Here is an 18,763-nt window from a genome sequence, read left to right as displayed (position 1 = left end):
TCACTGAGCACCCAATCCATGTAAGGGCTTATTTTGGGCACAATGGGGGAGGAAGAGTAGGAGAGAAGGGACCAGAGAGTATCCTTACCACAACAGAGCTCACACACTGGTAAGGAAAGTGACATAAAATAGTAGCAACTCTAATCAAGACATAAATGTGTGTGTTCATTCATTTATTGAATAAATATTAATTGAATGTGTACTAAGTGCTACATGGTGGGGACACAACCGTGAACAAAACAGGTTTCTTCACTGAGGCCACAGAGATTAGCAGGGAAGTCAGACTTTGAGGAAGTCATTTCAAGTGTGTGATACAGTTAAGAAAAGATAAATATAGTTTCATTGAAAGCAGGGGATCTAACCTAGACTAGGGGAGTGGAAAAAATGAGTTGACCAGGCTCCTGGGAGGGAGGCAGGAGGGAGGCAGGAAGAGCATTCCAAGAGGAGCAAACAGCGTGCCTGGCATTTTGAAGTGGAGAGAGAGGGTGGTAACTTCAAACAACTGGGGGCAAGAGAGCTAGGGGTGCGTGAAAAAGAGCTGGAGAGGTAACCAACCAGAGGGCACTTCATGGAAGGTCTTCTAAGCATCACATTGGAAGTCATTGCCCTACAAGGAAAAAATATGGGAGAAGAGACCACACAGTGCTGCATAGAGAAGGTGGCATTTCAACAGGGTCTTGAAGGAAGGTGAGGATGTGAATGTGGTGAAGAGGTGTGAAGTGGAGCTTCAGGCTGGGGAGGTGGGGGGAGAGAAGGGCACCTGCAGGCACCCGAGTAAGAAAGACCCGGAGTTTACTGAGAAACAGCAAGCAGTCCAAGTGGAATGCATGAAGGGAGAGAGGGAGATTAGGCTCAAAACAGAGATTAGAACCAGGTCATTTCACTTTAGAGACACCACTTCACTCTCTTTTTTAAACATTGCTCTTTCTAGGGTACCTTGCTTACTGAAGCCCAAGAGAACACCCTGTATCTTACAGCCTTTACTGTGATTGGAATTAGAAAGGCTTTCGATCTATGTCCCCTGATGGTACGTAAGAGTTTTCTTTCTCCAATATCTATCATCTATTTCTGCACCATATACTGGAGGGGGACGGGGGGGTACCCTGAAAATAACTTCTACTCCAGAATCAAAGGATTTCAGAATTGTGATGTCTAGATGTCAGAGACCATCTAGTTCAACCCACTGATTGACAGTTGAGAAAACAGGCTGGCAAGTAAACTGAATTTAATTGCCCAGTGTCACAGGCTACCGAATGGTAGAGCTGGGACCAGAACAGATAAGTCTGACTGCGCTGAGAGAATAAGCCAGCTTCCTTCTCTTATCTCTGCTAAATCTTATGACACATATGTGACTGTGACTCTTCAGGGCCATACTCTACATCATGGAACTACTGAGGATCCATCACGGGGTGTGTGCTGCCTTTGGGTTCTTTCTTGTTTCATTTGCTTAGAAGCCGAGGGGGGAGAGGAGAGAATTCACCTAAGGGAATCAACCTAGAAGATACCAAAGGTTGACAGAGGTAATTCTCCGCTCTGGGAAGAGACAGATCCCTGAGCAGAGGTTAAATACCACTGCCTACAAATCAGAAGTGAATTAGACACACCCTTCAAACCAGCAATCAGAACCGAGATGGAAAAACCCAAGGCGATGTGTAGGACTTGGACCACAAAACAAAATAATTTTTTTTACTTGTTTCAAAAGAATCGTTATTTATACTTAACGAGACAAAATAATCAATGAGGACCAGTTCTCTGGGGCCTAGAGGACCAGTTGGCACCTAGTGGTACCTGAGTGAGAAGCAGATGGAGCTGGGAGAGAAGGCGCCAGCCGAGATGTTGGCGGCATCGTGACGGTCTCCCTCCTAACCGCTCATCCAAAATAACTATTTTAGTCGCCTCAGGACAAAATAATAGAGACTATTTTCCCAGGAATCCTTAGGATCAAAAAGTACTTGGGCAGCGTGGCTCTTTTCCAGCTATTTATGATTTTATTTAGTAAAGTTGTTTTTCAAGACGTGAATCCGTTGCAGCCATGCTGAGGGGGGAGGAGGTAAGCGGTGTCTGTGCTCGACGCTGCTCCTTCCCAGAGGCGAGGTCTGATGTGGGAAGGAGGGACGAAAGGGAAAAGCCTCCACAGGGGAGGTGAGAACTCAGAGGCGGAAAACTTTCCCCGATTTGGACAACCCCATTTTCCCTTCCAAGATTATGCTCTGCTCCTTCTCCTGGAAGGATTTGCTTCAGCGGGACACCACCCGTTTCCATTAGGTCATTTCCCTTTCCACCCTTCATCTTGCCTGCCCCAGGACTGTGCCACCTAGGGGCAGTTCACACCAGTTGAAAGGTTGATGCTTGACAAAGAAACTTAGGGATCTTCTGCTCTTGTTTCCAGAAAATCAGCACGGCTCTAACTAAAGCTGACACCTTTCTGCTGGAAAATACCGCCTCGACCCAGAACACTTTTACGCTGGCCATTGCTGCTTATGCTCTGTCGCTGGGAGATAAAAGTCACCCACGGTTTCGTTCAATTGTCTCAGCCCTGAAGAAGGCAGCTTCTGTTAAAGGTATGACGTTGCGTACATTTATTCAGCAAGCGTTTACTGAGCATATAGAGTCTGTTAATTCTGGGAAGGGAGTGGTGGCATGCAAAGTGGAGTAAGACACAGTCCTTGCCCTGAAGGAACAAACCATCACAATATAGTGAAATAAGCGCTATTATTCCTTCATTTATTTGTTCATTCAGCACATATTTATTCATTCCTTAATTCAACAAATATGTATCAATTAATCCTCCTATGTGCCAGACACTGATCTAGGCTCTGGGGATAAAGCCACAGACCAAAAAAAAAAAAAGAAAAAGGAAAAAAAATGCAGGTCCTCATGAAACTTACATTCTAGTTAGGGAGAAACAAGCATGATAAATAAGTAAAACACATTGCATATAGTGAATAGGTTGGTGATAGCCGATATAAAGAAAAATAAAGCAGGGAAGGGAGACAAGGTGAGGTGGTGGGATGCAATTTTAGACAGGGTGGTCAGGCTTAAGCCTCACTGAGAAGACGGTGTTTGAGTCGAGACCTGACGGAAGTGAGGAAGCAAGCTGGTGGCTATCCAGAAGGGTGTTCCTAGAGGAGAAATAGTATGTGCAAATGCCCTGAGGCTGGAGCGTGCCTGTCTCAAGAATGGCAAGGAGGTCATTGTAATCGGAGAGGATGAGATGAGGGGTAGGAAGTGAGGTCAGGGAAGGAAAGGGTGAGGGGGTGTCATGTAGGGCCTTGGAGGTCATTACAGGAGCTCTTCAGGACTCCTGAATACAGTTGTGCAATGTCCAAGCCACTCAAGCAAGCTAGTAAATTAAGGCTGAAATCCAGCTCCTGCTCCGCTCCGCAAGACACACATCCTGGTGTGGGTCTGCTTCCACCTGGAGCAAGAGGTGCTGTGTCTCCTTCATGTCAAGGAGCTGTGGGGGCCAGGGGAGCCCTAGAACTTTAACTTCTCCTTCAAGAGAGAAGGGAAGGCATTGGAGTCTTCTGAGCAGAGGAGTGCATGACCCGGCTTGTGTCGTACCAGGTTGGCTGCACAGGCATGTATTTCATTTTGAAGAATAAACATACCGCTTCCTATGGATCGAGGGTAAAGAAATAGAAAGAGAGTAGCAGTGGTCATCGGCCACTGTGCCTACACCAGCACAGGCATGGTGGGGCCCATGGGAACCCTCTACTGGCAGAGGCTTTCTAAAAGTTTAATAAGTATTAAATTTATCACCATCTGCAAAATTTGACTTCTGTCAGCATTTAAAAATTACTGAATCTTTACATATATTTCAAAACCATTTGTACAATACCTGTTCCAACACAAAAAAAATGTCTCGGGTATGATAAGATGTGAATCATGAAATCATAGAATTTAAGAACTAAAGAGAACTCAGTTATTGTCTACACTTTAGGTCTTAGGAAACTGAATCCCACAGAACTAAAAGAACTTGTCCAAGCTGACATGGTCGGTCAGTAGCAGAGTAGAAACAAGAACCTGGGTACAGTAATTCCCAGCTCATTGCACTTTCTACTCTGCTATAATGCTTCTCCCTAATACATGTGGACTTTCCACGTTGACCTTTCTCAATAAAGTCAAATAGCACCGTATGAAGGGATCTTGTTTTCTATTGGTCACCTTGAGGAAGTTCTTACAAAAGAGTGAGAAACTTCTAGAAGCCAGAAGACCACTACCGGAAGAAACTTCTAGCAACATGCTAGAATTGTTATGTCAAACTCACCTTTTCAATCATATTAATCAATGTAACTTCTCCATCTTCAGGTAATCCACCCATGTATCGTTTTTGGAAAGATGGTCTGCATCAGCAAGACAGCCCTGCACCTAACACCGGGACGGCACGTATGGTAGAAACCACGGCCTATGCTTTACTCACCAGTCTGAGCTTGAGCGACATGCGTTATGTTAATCCAATCGTCAAATGGCTGTCTGAAGAGCAGAGGTATGGAGGCGGCTTTTATTCCACCCAGGTAACGTTTCTTTGTCTTGAGACATGTTCACGGCGTCCCGCACCACACAGTCAACACTCATTCTGGCCTCCATGCTTTTGCCCGCCAAACGAGCAAACCACAGTTATGAATAAATGACTAGAATCAAAGGACTCTTAGAGGCTGTCCGCACTGAAATCCTTCTCATAGAGAGGAGGAAGTCAGCCCGGGAGGGTCATTCAGGGAGTTAGTGGCAGGGCCAAAATGAAAACTTGCGTCTCCTGACAGAAGCCCGGTACTTCCTTTATGATTCCTAATGACCATGAAGGGCTAGTAAGGTGATCAGCAATTATTTCACCTCCTATGTAATAAACAGTGGCCACCATGTGGACAAAAATAAATAAAAAGAGAGAGACATACCAATTGTTAATATGTTTATCTATCTACTGACCTATGTAAACTCATTTGAGTTTGTACATTTTACGTTATAACTAACTCTTATGTAGTTGCATAATATACATCTATATTCAAGTTTATCTCAAATGGTACTCATCTTCTCTGTTCCCTGGATGTTTGGACAATGACAGAGTGTGTGAATATGTATATAAAATGTAGAGCTGGAGGGGTCCTTCAGGGTTACTTGAGTGTTCATCTAATGTGGGGAGGTGAACGAGTTTCATCGTGGGTACCACTGTGGGCCTGGGAGGAAAGAGTGCCCTGTTAATCCGCACTGGCCACTGTGGACATGGGCAGAGCGGGCAGCCACATATTTGATCTCTGATCTAGTCACATTTCCTAATTTTATAGAAGAGAAAGATGAGGTCCAGAGAAAACAAAGTCCATCCATTTATCCCTTCACCAAATACTTGTTGAATAGCTACCGTGTGTGTACCTACTAAATCTAATGGGTGCCAAGAAAGATCTGCGACTTGCCCCCGTGAAGCTTACATTACAGTGGGGGAGGCCAATGAGGAACTATACATAAAAGTATTCCAAATTGAGATGAATGTTCTAAAGGGCTGAAGGAGGATATTAAAACAGGATAATGGGAAGGGGGAACTTATTCGTGGCCTTACTGTGGAGATTTAAGCCGAGACCTTGAGGAAGAGAAGGAGAGAGTCATGCAAGGAGTTGGAGGCCTTCTGCAAAGAGTGACTTGCCTGAGGTCACACGCTCAGGATATGTGGAGAAATTAGACCTGAGACCACATTTTCTTCCCATCCTGGCTAACAGCAGCATCCTTACTGGGGAAGGAGAGATCTTCCTTCCGCCTCCAGACATGGGTCCTTAACTAGTTTCACTCGGCCAGCTGTAGTTTCATCTCCAAATGCCATCTGGAAGGTGGCTGCTCCACCCTCTCATAAGCAAGGGTATTTGTAAACAGAGAGTATATAAATAAGCTAAACTTACTTTTGTGCCTTGCTGATTGTCAACAGGATACAATTAATGCCATCGAGGGCCTGACAGAATACTCACTCCTGATTAAACGACTCCGCTTGAATATGAATATCAATGTTTCTTACAAGCGTAAAGGTGACTTCTACCATTATAGGATGACAGAGAAGAATTTTATTGGGAGGCCACTAGAGGTAAATGAAGGACTTTTCATAATATTTTATAATTGGATGGGAGCTTTGAAATCATCTGTTCCACCCTTATTTTACAGATGTACCTATCCACTGCTTCAACATAGAATGAGTGCCTGCTGTGTCCTAAGCTGGGGTGCCCGCTATGTCTCGGGCACTGGGCATTGAAAAAGGAAAGCCCGAAGAACCTGTGTACTGGAGGAGACAGGCATTTAAACAGACAATGAAAAAGAAGAAGCTTGATAGGGAAATGGGAGGACAGAGGGGGCCTCCTGAGCCAGGCTGAGAGATGAAAGGAGTTTGTCAAACGCATCTAGATGGGACGGTTAAATCTGGAAGAATCAGAATGAGTTAGACAGGTGAAGAAAAGGGAGGAACATTCCAGACGTGGAGAATGCACACAGAAAGGTACAGGTGTAGAATAAGAGAGAAGACACATTTGGGAGTCTCCCGGTGGTCTCACCTGGCCTGTTACACGTCCAGACTGGGGCCAAATTGGAATTGGCCTTTAGGTCCCTCAGTAACTTGTTCCATGTCCTTTGCTGTTACTGGATTCTTAAAAATGAAAACTGTGGGGCCAGCCCTGTGGCTGAGAGGCTCGTTCTCCGCTGCAGCAGCCCAGGGTATCGCTGGTTCGGATCCTGAGTGCTGACGTGGCACCACTCATCGGGCCATGCTGAGGCGGCATCCCACATGCCACAGCTAGAAGCACTCACACCTAAAAAACATACAACTATGTACTGGGGGGATTTGGGGAGAAGAAAGAAAAATAAAAAATCTTAAAAAAAAAAAAATGAAAACTCTGATGGCCTATGAGAATTTCCCAAAGAAAAGGACACATTGGAAAAACTAGGTTCTATATCAATAATAGTAGTTGCCAGTACACAGCTACTAATACATATGTTTCTAATTACCATGTTGTAGATTATTTTAAGGTATATTTAAATATACAAATAACTGGGAATTTTTCTCAGTGTCAAAGTACATAGGCAGGAGAAATAATATTTAATACAAAAATTGCAAACTAGCAGCCCATAGTAAAAAAAAAAATAGATACATATGAATATGGATATAGACATGGATATATTCCAACATTTAAAAATTCAGAGATTTCAAACAAAGACCTGAATTTCAAAATCTCTTGAAAAAGTGAGAGATCTGGCAACCGGGTGCCGGCAGAGGCATGCACTCTTCAATTTGCTGCAATCCCCACCCGCCACATGACAGATATATGTGTGTTCACATCCATACTTGCTTTGTGCCTGGGCCTCCTCAGGTCTTTGTGGTTTGGACCCCTTTTGGTAATGGGAGCCTTTCCCTAGGAGCATTTAGAATTCCCCAGAGATTCACATACTGAGCCAGCAGTCTAAGCTGCAACGAGGAGCTCTCGGCCTGAAGAGCATGGTAGGCCCATTTGAGACAGCTGGAGTTACTCTTCTCTACAGGGGTAATGCTGTAAGGGGCCCCTTCTCGTCTTGAAATAATTTAAACCTCAGCCCACGATGCGGCCTTCGTGTGAAACCTGGGCTGTTTTGATCCAGTTTGGAATTCTTCCTCCAGCATTTCCTAAAATGTGTTCCATGCAAAAACGTTTGGTGGTCAAGCAAGTGTGGGAAACTCTAGTTAAAATGACGTTAAACAAGTTCTTTCCTCCAGGATACCCCTGAATTTACTATGGGTGTGATTAAGTGTGATGACTCACGGAAGACTGGGCAATGGGCCCCACACAGTGTACAACATTTCCCAAACTTATCTGCCACTTATTTGTCCATGGAACCCATTCCTCATGCAGCATCTTGATGCACTGGCTTCCAGCAAATCCTGCTGTATTCCATCAGGGAGAACAAGAAAGTGGACTTATCTACCTACATTTACTAAAGTTTGGAGGAAGTGCTGACAAACTTTTGCACACACTTTGGCACTAGCATGCTAAGTAAAGGCAACAGCAGGCTGCAGCCTTGGAGGGAGCAAAGAACTGGCTCTTTAGGCCTCATTTTGATCATTTTAGGCTCAAAATGCTCTCTCCCATGCCTTCGACAAATTAGGGAGCATTTGTATGATGAGTTTCTTCAGGAGGGAGAATTGCTTAACTCAGTTCATGTCTTCACTCCCCTCCTTACAGACTAAGTAGAAGAGTAGCAGCACCTAACGGTTGCGCAGGCTTAGGTGGGGTTTCGATAAGCAGAGACCAGTGGGAAGTGGAGTTAAGACAAGCCATCAGGAGGTGGGAGAGGGGTGCAACGGGCAAGGTTGGAGGGGCAAAGATAGATTGCACTCACTTCGGAGTTACGTTGAGGTTCCCCGTTCTTGGTGCTAATGAAAACAGTCTCCTTTGGCACATGGGATGCTGATACCCGAGTTAGGCACTGAAAGGAATTTATTCAGTTGGCAAAAGGAGGTGAAGATCCAGTTTTACCATAACCATATAAAAATGAAAATGTAATCAAAAGTGCCCCCTGACATGTTGGTTTTGCTGGCTTACTCAGGAGAGCTCAGCTATCTTTTTCACATGTAGAAGGGAAAGGGGAAATGCCAGCATTTTTCAGCGCCTACTCTGTGCATAGGCTCTTCGATGCTTTATCCACTGAATCTCACAAAAGCTCTGAGAGCAAGCCGGCAGGTGTCAGCCCACCCTTTTCATTGCTCTCTCCTCCCTCTGTATTAAATGTTAAAGAAAGCATGGTGTCTCGATCTGCCTTTCCAGGTGCCTCTCAATGATGACCTGGTTGTCAGTACTGGATACAGCAGTGGCCTGGCCACAGTGCATGTAAGTGTTTCATGGAGAGCCGACTGCATTGGGCGCTGCGTGTCTGCCTGAACTAAGTAACACAAAAGAAAGTTAGAGACTTTGCCACAAAGTTACAGAAATCTGGGCTTGGGTAATCATGACTAAGGTAGAATTCGTGTATCTAATTCTTTTTAGTTATCTTGGTAGCTGTCCTCACAATTTATTTTTGAAAATGGCTGCTAATCTTTGTATGTACAAGGTCTGTGTATCTGTGGAAATTATAAATATATACATATATACGTAATTTTTATGGTTATACATGTATATGTATATAATATGTATTTGTATACAAACATACACGCGTATACATGTTTTCCATGCTTTGTAACAGTCACATCTCATTTATCCAGTATCATTGAGGATTGACATATTCATGTAAGGGCTTACATTTCTTTTATTTTAGCCATTTGGCAGTTGCAAGCTTTTTCTGGTCTGTTTATGTGTGTCCACACAGTCTTAAACTACATATTCCAAGCATAAATTAACATTCTATTGATTATTTTAATTATGCTGTTAGCTTTAGCATGTATACGCCTTCAAAGACTGTTCTGTCATTTCTAGTTTCTCTCAATATACCTACTCCTGGCAGCACCTTTGCCCATCCACACACACCATGATTTGTTTACCATGGTGGTATGTGGGTTAGGTGAAAACCACACTTACCTGCAGTGTTGTATGTAAAATTAGAGTGTACAGGCTCAAGGACCAGAGTCCTTTCGTGTAGAGTGAGATGCTCAGATTTGACTACATGGAATTTGGACCACGGTTCTGCCTGGCCGGAGGGTGTTTTTTGCTTACTTTGGGCTTCTCAGCTATTTTTGAAATTGTGGTTTGCTGAAAGTCCAGTTGCTGGGAAAATGGGTCTTTAATTTTCGCCATTTGCACTGGATTATGAAAATGATACTTTAAGCAGCCCATTTGCAGCAGTAGAAGTGCCATAATAGCTTTTCCACTTTCCCGTTTTAAATACAATCTTCTTGTTTGCTTGTCCCAACATAGGTGAGAACGGTAGTTCACAAAACCAGTACCTCTGAGGAAATTTGCAGCTTTCACTTGAAAATTGAAACACAGGACATTGAAGGTAAAACAGCACGATTTACACTAGAATTTTGGCAAAGCATAAAGTACGTCAGAGAGCTTCCTTAATTGGGAAAAAGATGCTTGCTCAAAAAACAAAATTTCTTAATCAATTTCTTTAGCAGGTTGACATCCAAGTAAACATTACTGTCATTTATTATAATGAGGTAACTTTAATAAATTTAGAAGTTGATATTAAATAACTTTAAGCTAAAGGTATGCACTATTGATCAAGAAATTGCTTTGACTACGTTGCTTTTTAAGAATGTAACTAATTGCAAAGCCACAGAAAGGTCTAATTTCAGAACCTTGAATTTCTGCTGCTTTTGGGTCAGCATTCTAGGACCTTTCTAGGTTCTAGGTCATTCTAGGACCCTGCATTTCTCTTATTGCCCTGTTGGGTTTCCATCCCTTACCTTTTCTGTGTTCCAGGGAGTCTGACCCACACACATTTCTCTGCCTCCATCTTCAACTTGGTCTCTCCAGTATTTATGGTCTTTTATTAAGGTGCCTTTTTTTTCTACCTGTGGCCTTCACATTCCCTCTTCTGGGGGGGTGGTTCTCCCCTCCCAGTCCAAAAGCAAGTCCACTTGCACACTCCAGTCCTCCTGTAACCGTGGCCTTGGGGTCAGGGTGCGTGCTGCTCCTCTGCCCTGACAGCTTCCGTTTGTGGCTCAGAGGCCTGTTCCTACAGGAAACTTTCCAACTACAGCAAATCTAGGCATCTGCTCATCCTCCTGCAACCTCCCCAAATACGTTACCAACAGCATTTATCTTAAAGGACGCTTTCTTTAAATTACAAGTTCTTTGCATGCAGAAAACTGCTCTAATTATTTAAGACTTCTTGGTATTGTCAGTAGCCATGAATTGCCATTAAAATCCCCAAAAGAGCCAACTTCCAAATCACAAATAATTTTTAAGTGTGTTTAGAAGCCTGCTCATTAATGATTCTGTTCTGACAGTTTCCAAAATAGCTAACAATGGTTTACTCTCCTTTTTGTTGATTTGTTTGCTTGTCTGTTTGTTGTATGTGCCAGCATCCAGCTACAGAGCCCACGGCGACTCAGAATACATGCGCATAGTAGCCTGCGCCAGGTGAGCCCGTCTCCACCAAGGGGAGTATGCACTTCAAGGTCTCGCTTTTGCCACAGTATTATTTCTCCACATCTTTCTGGAGTTTCAACATAGCCAGAAGTTGCAAAATTGTCCACTTTCTAAAATGCAGAACATAATGGGTATTCCCTAAATAGCTACTTACGAGACAGAACAGCTTTGCTTTTGCTCATGTACACATTTTACCTCCCGTTTTTGGTCACCTTCTAATTTCAAACACTATAATATTATTTTTTTCTGTCTTTCAGAAAGGTAGAGATGTGATATAAGTATTAGGAAAAGAAAAAGATTCTCTCATCAGCAGCTTCTACTCTCTGACTTAGAAAAGTCACATTTGCCCGGTAAAATCAGTTAGTGGTCTTCAACTCAGGCTGCACAGGAAGGTCAGCTGGAGAGCTCTTAGGACTACCCAAAAGGCCGCCCTCACCCCCAGAGGTCATTCTAATTGTGACCAGGATTGTGGACGACTGATGCCGAACCCTCTGCACACTAACTCCAGAGGCTTAGAGTGGTCACTGTATTCATTTCCTACTGCAGCTGGGTAACAGTTTACCACAAACTTAACGGCTTACAACAACACAAATTTGTTATCTTACGATTCTGGAGGTCAGGAGTCCTAAAATCAAGGTGTTGTCGGGGCAGCATTCCTACCAGAGGCTCCAGGGGAGAATTCACCTCCTTGCCTTTTCCGGGTTCTAGAGGCCGCCTGTATTCTTTGGTTTATGGCCCCTTCTTCCGTCTTTGAAGCCAGCAGCACAGCATATTCCAATGTCTCTCTGACTCTGACCCCTGATGCAGACATCGCATCTCCTTCTCTAACTTTCCTGCTTCTTTCCCTTATAAAGACCCTTCTGGTTACATTGGGCCCACCCAGATAATCCAAGATAATCTCCTATCTCAAGATTGTTAACTGAATTTCATCTACAAATCCCTTTTGCCTCCTGAGGTAACATATTCACAGGTTCAGAGGATCAGGACATGGACGTCTTTGGGGGTCATTATTCTGCTTACCACAGGCACCATCCTAAAATGTTTATGAAAGTGTAGGTTTTTACAAGTACATGTATATACCTTAGCTATCACACAGAGCCATCAGTCAGTGGCAGAGCCAGAACTAAAACACAGGCTTCTTTCCTCTTCTTTCCATCAGACCTCAGTACCTCCTGCTGTGTTGTTTCCTGAACTCTTCCATTCTCAATAATAGCGATTTCTATGGCTGATATTTTGCTGTTTTTACCTATAATCACACATGATGTCAAAGCCCTCCATATGGATAAATTAGAAATTCCATAGACTGTGTCACAGGTTAGAGCTGAAAAGGATTTTAGGGATGATATAGTCCTCCTCTGATTTTCGAGACCCCGAAGAGGTGAAGTAACCTGCCACGTTCTCAGAGTTAGAGGCAGAGGCAGGGCCTCAAACCAGACCCTGAAAGCCAATCCAGTGTCTAAACCACCACCTTCAGTCAGTGTGATCCCAGACCGCTGACCTCGAGGAACAACACGCTCTCTCTCACCTCCTCCTTCCCAGTCTTTTCCCAGCCTTGTTTGTGGTCCCCAGCCCAGTCACTCTCTTCTTAGGATTCCTTCACCAGGCAGCCCGCTCACAACCCCTCCTTCCTTCCCTGGCCAGTCTCTCCTCTCTGTTCCCCCTCAAACACCCGTCCTCCTTCCCTACCGTCTTCCCATTGAGACCACTCTTTCCCAGGCAGCCTCCTTCCTCCTAAGTGCCATTCCTACTCTTGGTTTCCTCTCTTCTGGGGGAGGAGGCGTGACCACAGTTGTCTTTAAATCCATGGCACTTGTCACAGGGTGGGATGAGCAGACTTGTTCTAGGGGGAGCTAGAATGATTGCACAGGACCCTACAGCGAGGCACCTAGCGTGGACACAAGAAGGGCTCTTGGAAAGTGGATTGGGACGCCTGTGAGGCAGCCCCGACCATGAGGTACTCAAGGGACCTTCAGCAATCAGCTTACTTCTCCCGGCCTCTTCTGTGAGGCAAGGATATTGGCCCATCTGACCTCAAAGCTTCTTTCAGTTCTAACGTTCCACAGCCCTGCTCTACCTAAAAAGGCTCTCACCAAAGACTCGTTCTTTTGAATTCATTGACAGGAGGCCTAATTCCACATTGTTAATATAAAAAGAAAGCAAATAGAGATGCAATATCGAATATTCATTCTATCCTTTGGTTTTTACAAATTGGGGACAGAATGTTCAAAAAAGCCAGGTGGAGTATGCTTTTGGCTCTGCGCTGCTGAAGTTGGGTTGGATAAATTCCAAAAGTAACCGTGTAGTACTTATTCATGTGAGAAATTCTTCCCTTCAAATATTCTCTCTCCTGATTTTAAAAAAATGCCAGCACACAGTTTCTCTGTTCAGGGGGTCTCTTTCGTGTACTTAGCTTTTTACAACCTCTCTGTTGTATTCATAAGAAAAGAAAAAAGGGATTTCATTTTCTCTCCTCCTCTCAGAACAAAATGCCTTTGGGAAAGATTGCTGTCTTTGGCAGCAGGCAAAGGGCTTCTTGAAAGGAAGGTTTCTGTTCCATGGTTGAAACAGTCGCCATGGCAACCAGTCATCAAGGCTCCAGCAACTTTTCACAGACACTCTCCACTCGGGAGGCCCTCCTCCATCCTGTTGACAGAGCATTTGCATCTGTGAGCGAGCGTTCTCTGCTTCTGGTGACACTCACCCACCCAGTTAGGGAGATGTCCAGATGTCATTACAGTTCCCAGTTGCCTTCTGTTTTGTCCTAAATTGCTAATTTGGTGAAGAATGGGGTTAGATTTTTACAAGCCAGAAATTTTGTAATGTTTTAAATTATTATGGTAAATATTGCATCTAAAACTTCTAATAGGGTCTGCTTTATCAATGCCCTATAAGGTGTGATTGGGGAAAAGAGATCCCCTGCCACCTCGCTAACTCTCATAATACCTCCCATTTCACTAATACTCATTCTTTTAGGTGAGATCGATTCATCTTCCCCCCATGAAGCTGCTTTCTCAGTTTCATGCTTCAGTCGTGACTGTTCTCCCAAGCTCCACTCTCAAATGTCCAGCTGCCTCTCAAGCATCTTGACGTAAAGCTGGAACCTGAAACTCAGCCTTTGCAGAACCACACTTACCCTGCCCCAGCCCCCAGTCCCTGACCCACCAACTCGCTCCTCTTTGAAATCTTCTAATTCTGCTTAATGAGCACACCAAGCCTCTGTCACTCAAAACGAAGCCTTGGAATTATAATCAATTTAAAACATTAGTTTGTACTTCTTCAAAGTTAATTTTCCAAATAAGAAAATGAGCTCTAGGAAAGGAAGATGATTTGCGGAAATCCTTCAGCAGAACTGGGATAAAACCCACCTTTCCTGATTCCCCATTTCAGTGTTCTTTTCTCTCTTTCCAGAAAACGGAAGCAAATCTCCCATTTTACCCCTTTTGCCTTTCTCCTTAGCTTCCCTACAAGCCACAATCCCTAGACAAAGGATAGTCCTTGAAACATTTTTTAAAAATAGAGTATCTCCTGTGGAAATTTTAGAAAGTAGAGAAAAGCATGGAAAAGAAAAGCGATAAACACTTAAAATCTCACCATCCAGAGAAGGTAACTGCTAGCATTGAGTGTATTTCCTCCCAGCCTTTTCCTGAATATGCTTATTGAGCCTCTTTCTAATCTACAACTAATTCTTCTTTGCATATGTTCCATGAGGAAAAGAACTAGAATGAGAATCAAGAGACTTGTGCAGCTTTGAGGTGAACTGGTCATGTGACCTTGAACAAGTGCCTTACTCTCATCCTCAGTTTCCTCAACTAGTTAGTTAAGAGCTTGGACTGAATGACTTCCATGATCTCCTCCATCTCCAGAATGGTGGTCCATTGAGATTACTGGTCAAGCGAGTAAAGAGCTAGAGTAATGACTCAAAGTTCACTTGCAACTCTAAAATTTGGAGACTGCAACGCATATGTAGAGAGGCAAATAAGTGGAGACCCAAATTCAAAAATTAAAGCCTACTAAGGAATAGGGCCTTTTCTTAAAGAATCTTATCCATTTATTTATTCCATTTCCTAATCTCTTTTTTTAGCTATAAGCCGGACAAAGAAGAGTCATCTTCCGGGTCCTCTCATGCAGTAATGGACATCTCTTTGCCCACTGGCATCGGTGCAAACCCAGAAGACTTAAGAGCTGTAAATGTTTTCTTTTAAATATTGCTATGGATGCTGGGTTTTCTTTGCTGCATTATTTTACAGACGAAGCTATTTTCTTTCATCCTCATATGTCACTTTCATAGAATTTCCCAGAATATTCTTTCCGAACCAACAATCTATCTAAGTTATGATTTTTCAAGGTGAAGTGGGGGCATGTACTTGCATGGTCCAAAACATGTGAGTGCAAAGGATAACACGTTCAGACTTTTTTTGAGAGGAGGAGCTGCTTCGCTTCCTGAGTAGTGGATTACACTCCATGAGCTAACACTGCATTTAGGTGAATGCATTTAAAGAAAAAGATCATGGAAGTAAATTCAAGCTTTTCTCTTTCCTCTCTTAGCTTGTGGAAGGGGTGGATCAACTATTAGCTGATTACCAAATCAAAGATGGACATGTTATTCTGCAACTGGATTCAGTAAGTTTCACCTCCCGTAATTCTTCATTTACTATTACTCTTCAGAATTTATAGGTTAGATATTATGAATCTCTTCTCTCCTATAATTTCCTTAAGCTTTTAATTTGTTGAACAGATTCCTTCCAATGAGTTCCTTTGTGTTCCATTCCGGATATTTGAACTCTTTCAAGTTGGGTTTCTGAGTCCTGCTACTTTCACAGTGTATGAATACCACAGACCAGGTAATCAACTGTGCTCTAAAACTTCTTCAGAAGACTACTTTCTCTTTATTACAGAACCTTTAGAAATCCACTAGAGGCCTGTAAATTTCATTTAGCGCCTCTCTCAGGGCTCACTCTTCACAAAAGTTCCAACTTGGACATACAGACTACTGCATGACATTGAGCAAATTATTTCACCTCTCTGGTCCTCAGTTTCTTCATTTTCAAAATAACTGGATAGATTGCTTCAAACTTTTAAATTCTCTGCCTCAAGTTTATCTTTGGTGTTCACTTTCGGTATTCATTGCACCTCTCCGTTTGAGAGAAGCCCACTGACCCTACTACTTCTTAATCCTCCCAGAATCAACTTCTGCTCCATCTGTATCCTCATCACATTTTGCAGAGAGCTCCCTTATGTCAGTTGTCAAATGGCATTGTAATTATTTGTTTGCATGTCTTTCTCATCAACTCCAGACAGAAGGTTTTCATCCTTATGCCCCTAGTCCCTAACACAGTGTCAGGTACATTTTGTGTATCCGTGAATATTGAATGAACGACCCCACATTGGATCACTCAGCCACTTCTGAGACTGTTAAGTGATTGGAGAGCTCTTTTGTTCACAAGACAGATGACTCCACTTTAGGGAGTTCTACTTGTTGGGAAATTCTTGAAGTGAACCAAACTCTGACACCTGTTCAGTCTAGTTTTATCATTTGAAATCACATAGAGCATACTTAGCCCCTCTTCCCCTTGAGAGATAGAATATGAATATATATTCATCATATAATATATCATTCATAATATATAATAGTCACATAATATATATAATATATAATTCATAATACATATATATTCATTTTGTATATACTCTTTTCTTTTCTTCTCTGGCCTAAACAATTACAATTCTTTCAAAACTCTTTCATGTAACACAATTTATTTCCTCTCATTAATGGAAGCACCAAATATTTTCTTTCTAAGAAATGAATATTGAACAGTAAAATTTCAAGCACAGAAGGGGAGACCATTTTGAGGGTAAGAGGAGCCCATGCCAGCACAGGCAATTCATAGTTTAACCTCCCTGGGCAGTAGCTACAAAAGGAAGGGTTTGGAATAGGTGATCAGACTCACCGATCGGGAAATGTGTTGCGCATTAACCAAGCCACCTCGCCTAACTGCGCTTTCATTGCCACAGATAAACAGTGCACCATGTTTTACAGCACGTCCCGTACCAAACTGGAGAAAGTCTGCGAAGGAGCAACGTGCAGATGTGTAGAAGGTAAACTTCATGTAACATGTTTAGGCTGCACACTTGTTTAAAGCAGCCACTCGTAATCTGGGGCTAATCTGGGGGATGCTGTTTAGCAAACTATTGTTTCTCAGAAGTAGAAATGTAGTCTCAGCTGATTGAGAGCTGACTCCTTGAGCCCTGTAAAGCTACTTCCCGACAAGTCCTGAACAAGCCGATAGTTGCTACAGTACAGAGGTGGAGAAACACCAGCACACAGTTGTTGGATATCAGAGGGATAACATGATGTGAAATTCTCACTTTTCGCCAGATCTGTTTAATGTACTAGGCAGAGGCCCAGGACTGAGCCGCTAGCTCCTCTTTCTTTCCCCTTGTCCTTCCCAGTTAATGACATTCTCTGTTTATTGTCCAGTTCCATTCAGTCTTTTGAAAATCCAAGGCAGCCTTTTTTTTTTTCCTGAGGAAGATTAGCCCTGAGTTAACTACTGCCAATCCTCCTCTTTTTGTTAAGGAAGACTGGCCCTGAGCTAACATCAGTGCCCATCTTCCTCTACTTTATACGTGGGACACCTACCACAGCATGGCTTGACAAGCGGTGCCATGTCTGTACCCGGGATCCAAACTGGCGAACCCTGGGCCGCCAAAAAGCAGAATATGTGAACTTAACCACTGAGCCACCGGGCCAGCCCCTAAGGCAGCCTTCTTGACCAAGGAAAAGACCCAGAACTCACCAAAAATCAACAATTGACTCCATGAGTGTCTGGGGTGGTGTTGGTTTTATTCTGTTTTTCAAAGTCCTTGATATCCGCACATTTCTTAGGTAGTCATTGCACCATCTTTTAGGCAGAAAACAGTCAAGTTATCATTTTGGTTCCTTCAAGGGACTTTTGATTATACTCAAAATGGGAAATTTTCCTCCTTTCTTCAGTGGAAGCACAAACCTTTCTAAAGAGCTGAATGTGCAGTGACTGCCTATGCTAAGAATAAGTCTCATGTTCAAGATTCCGGTTTTGTTTTTTTAATTTAGTTTTTGCTTTATATAATGTTTCACTTTATGGAGGAAGAGAAAATGGACAGGTCTTAGGAATCTGGTATTTGTAAGATTCTAGTGCATTGTCTCCAGGCTCACGAGAACTGTGTTTACTCGCAAAGAAAGTGTCTGCTTCCTTACATTAACCTAACTTTTGCCATTTTTCACGAAATCCAGCTGACTGTGGACAAATGCAGAGAGAATTGAATCTGACGATCTCGGCAGATACTAGAAAAGAAAGAGCATGCAAACCAGAGATTGCATATGGTAAGTTCAAAAGTTCAATACACAGTTCCATTAAACATGGAGTTTGATGAATATATGATCAGGGAGGAAGATCAACAGCTTTACAGAGTGACTATGTGGACACAACATTCCACGTGTCCCCTTGAAGGAAAATGCATCAATTTTCAGCATAAGCACACAAAGTTATTTATCCTTCTGCAGAGAAATGTGATTTTCATTAAAAATAATAGGAGTGACATGCACATCCAGCCAAGACACTTTACTCCTATAGACCCCATTGAATCAAAGACTCTAAAACATATTCAAAAAGGACTTTTGAGAAGCCACAAAGGTATAAGATTTCACTACTGTATTCTTCCAGTTGATTGAGCAGAGGCTGAGACAAAGGTGG

The 18,763-nt window shown here is 43.0% G+C and overlaps 1 protein-coding gene across 1 annotated transcript in view; it reads left to right on the top strand.

Annotated features, from left to right (window-relative positions):
* The window catches only part of C5 (complement C5), an 83,815-nt gene that overhangs the window by 56,375 nt on the left and 8,677 nt on the right, over positions 1 to 18,763 (top strand). The window contains exons 27-38 of the mRNA XM_023628784.2: positions 932 to 1,027; positions 2,390 to 2,561; positions 4,312 to 4,517; positions 5,912 to 6,064; positions 8,766 to 8,828; positions 9,849 to 9,930; positions 10,964 to 11,021; positions 15,112 to 15,214; positions 15,576 to 15,650; positions 15,766 to 15,871; positions 17,043 to 17,126; positions 18,304 to 18,393. Of these exons, the coding sequence (XP_023484552.1) occupies positions 932 to 1,027; positions 2,390 to 2,561; positions 4,312 to 4,517; positions 5,912 to 6,064; positions 8,766 to 8,828; positions 9,849 to 9,930; positions 10,964 to 11,021; positions 15,112 to 15,214; positions 15,576 to 15,650; positions 15,766 to 15,871; positions 17,043 to 17,126; positions 18,304 to 18,393 (1,288 nt within the window). The remainder of the gene's footprint in view (positions 1 to 931; positions 1,028 to 2,389; positions 2,562 to 4,311; positions 4,518 to 5,911; positions 6,065 to 8,765; positions 8,829 to 9,848; positions 9,931 to 10,963; positions 11,022 to 15,111; positions 15,215 to 15,575; positions 15,651 to 15,765; positions 15,872 to 17,042; positions 17,127 to 18,303; positions 18,394 to 18,763) is intronic.

The sequence above is a fragment of the Equus caballus genome, chromosome 25 (assembly GCF_041296265.1).
Source record: "Equus caballus isolate H_3958 breed thoroughbred chromosome 25, TB-T2T, whole genome shotgun sequence".
NCBI classification, from domain to species: Eukaryota; Metazoa; Chordata; class Mammalia; order Perissodactyla; family Equidae; genus Equus; species Equus caballus.
This window is presented reverse-complemented; position numbering and strand designations above follow the sequence as displayed.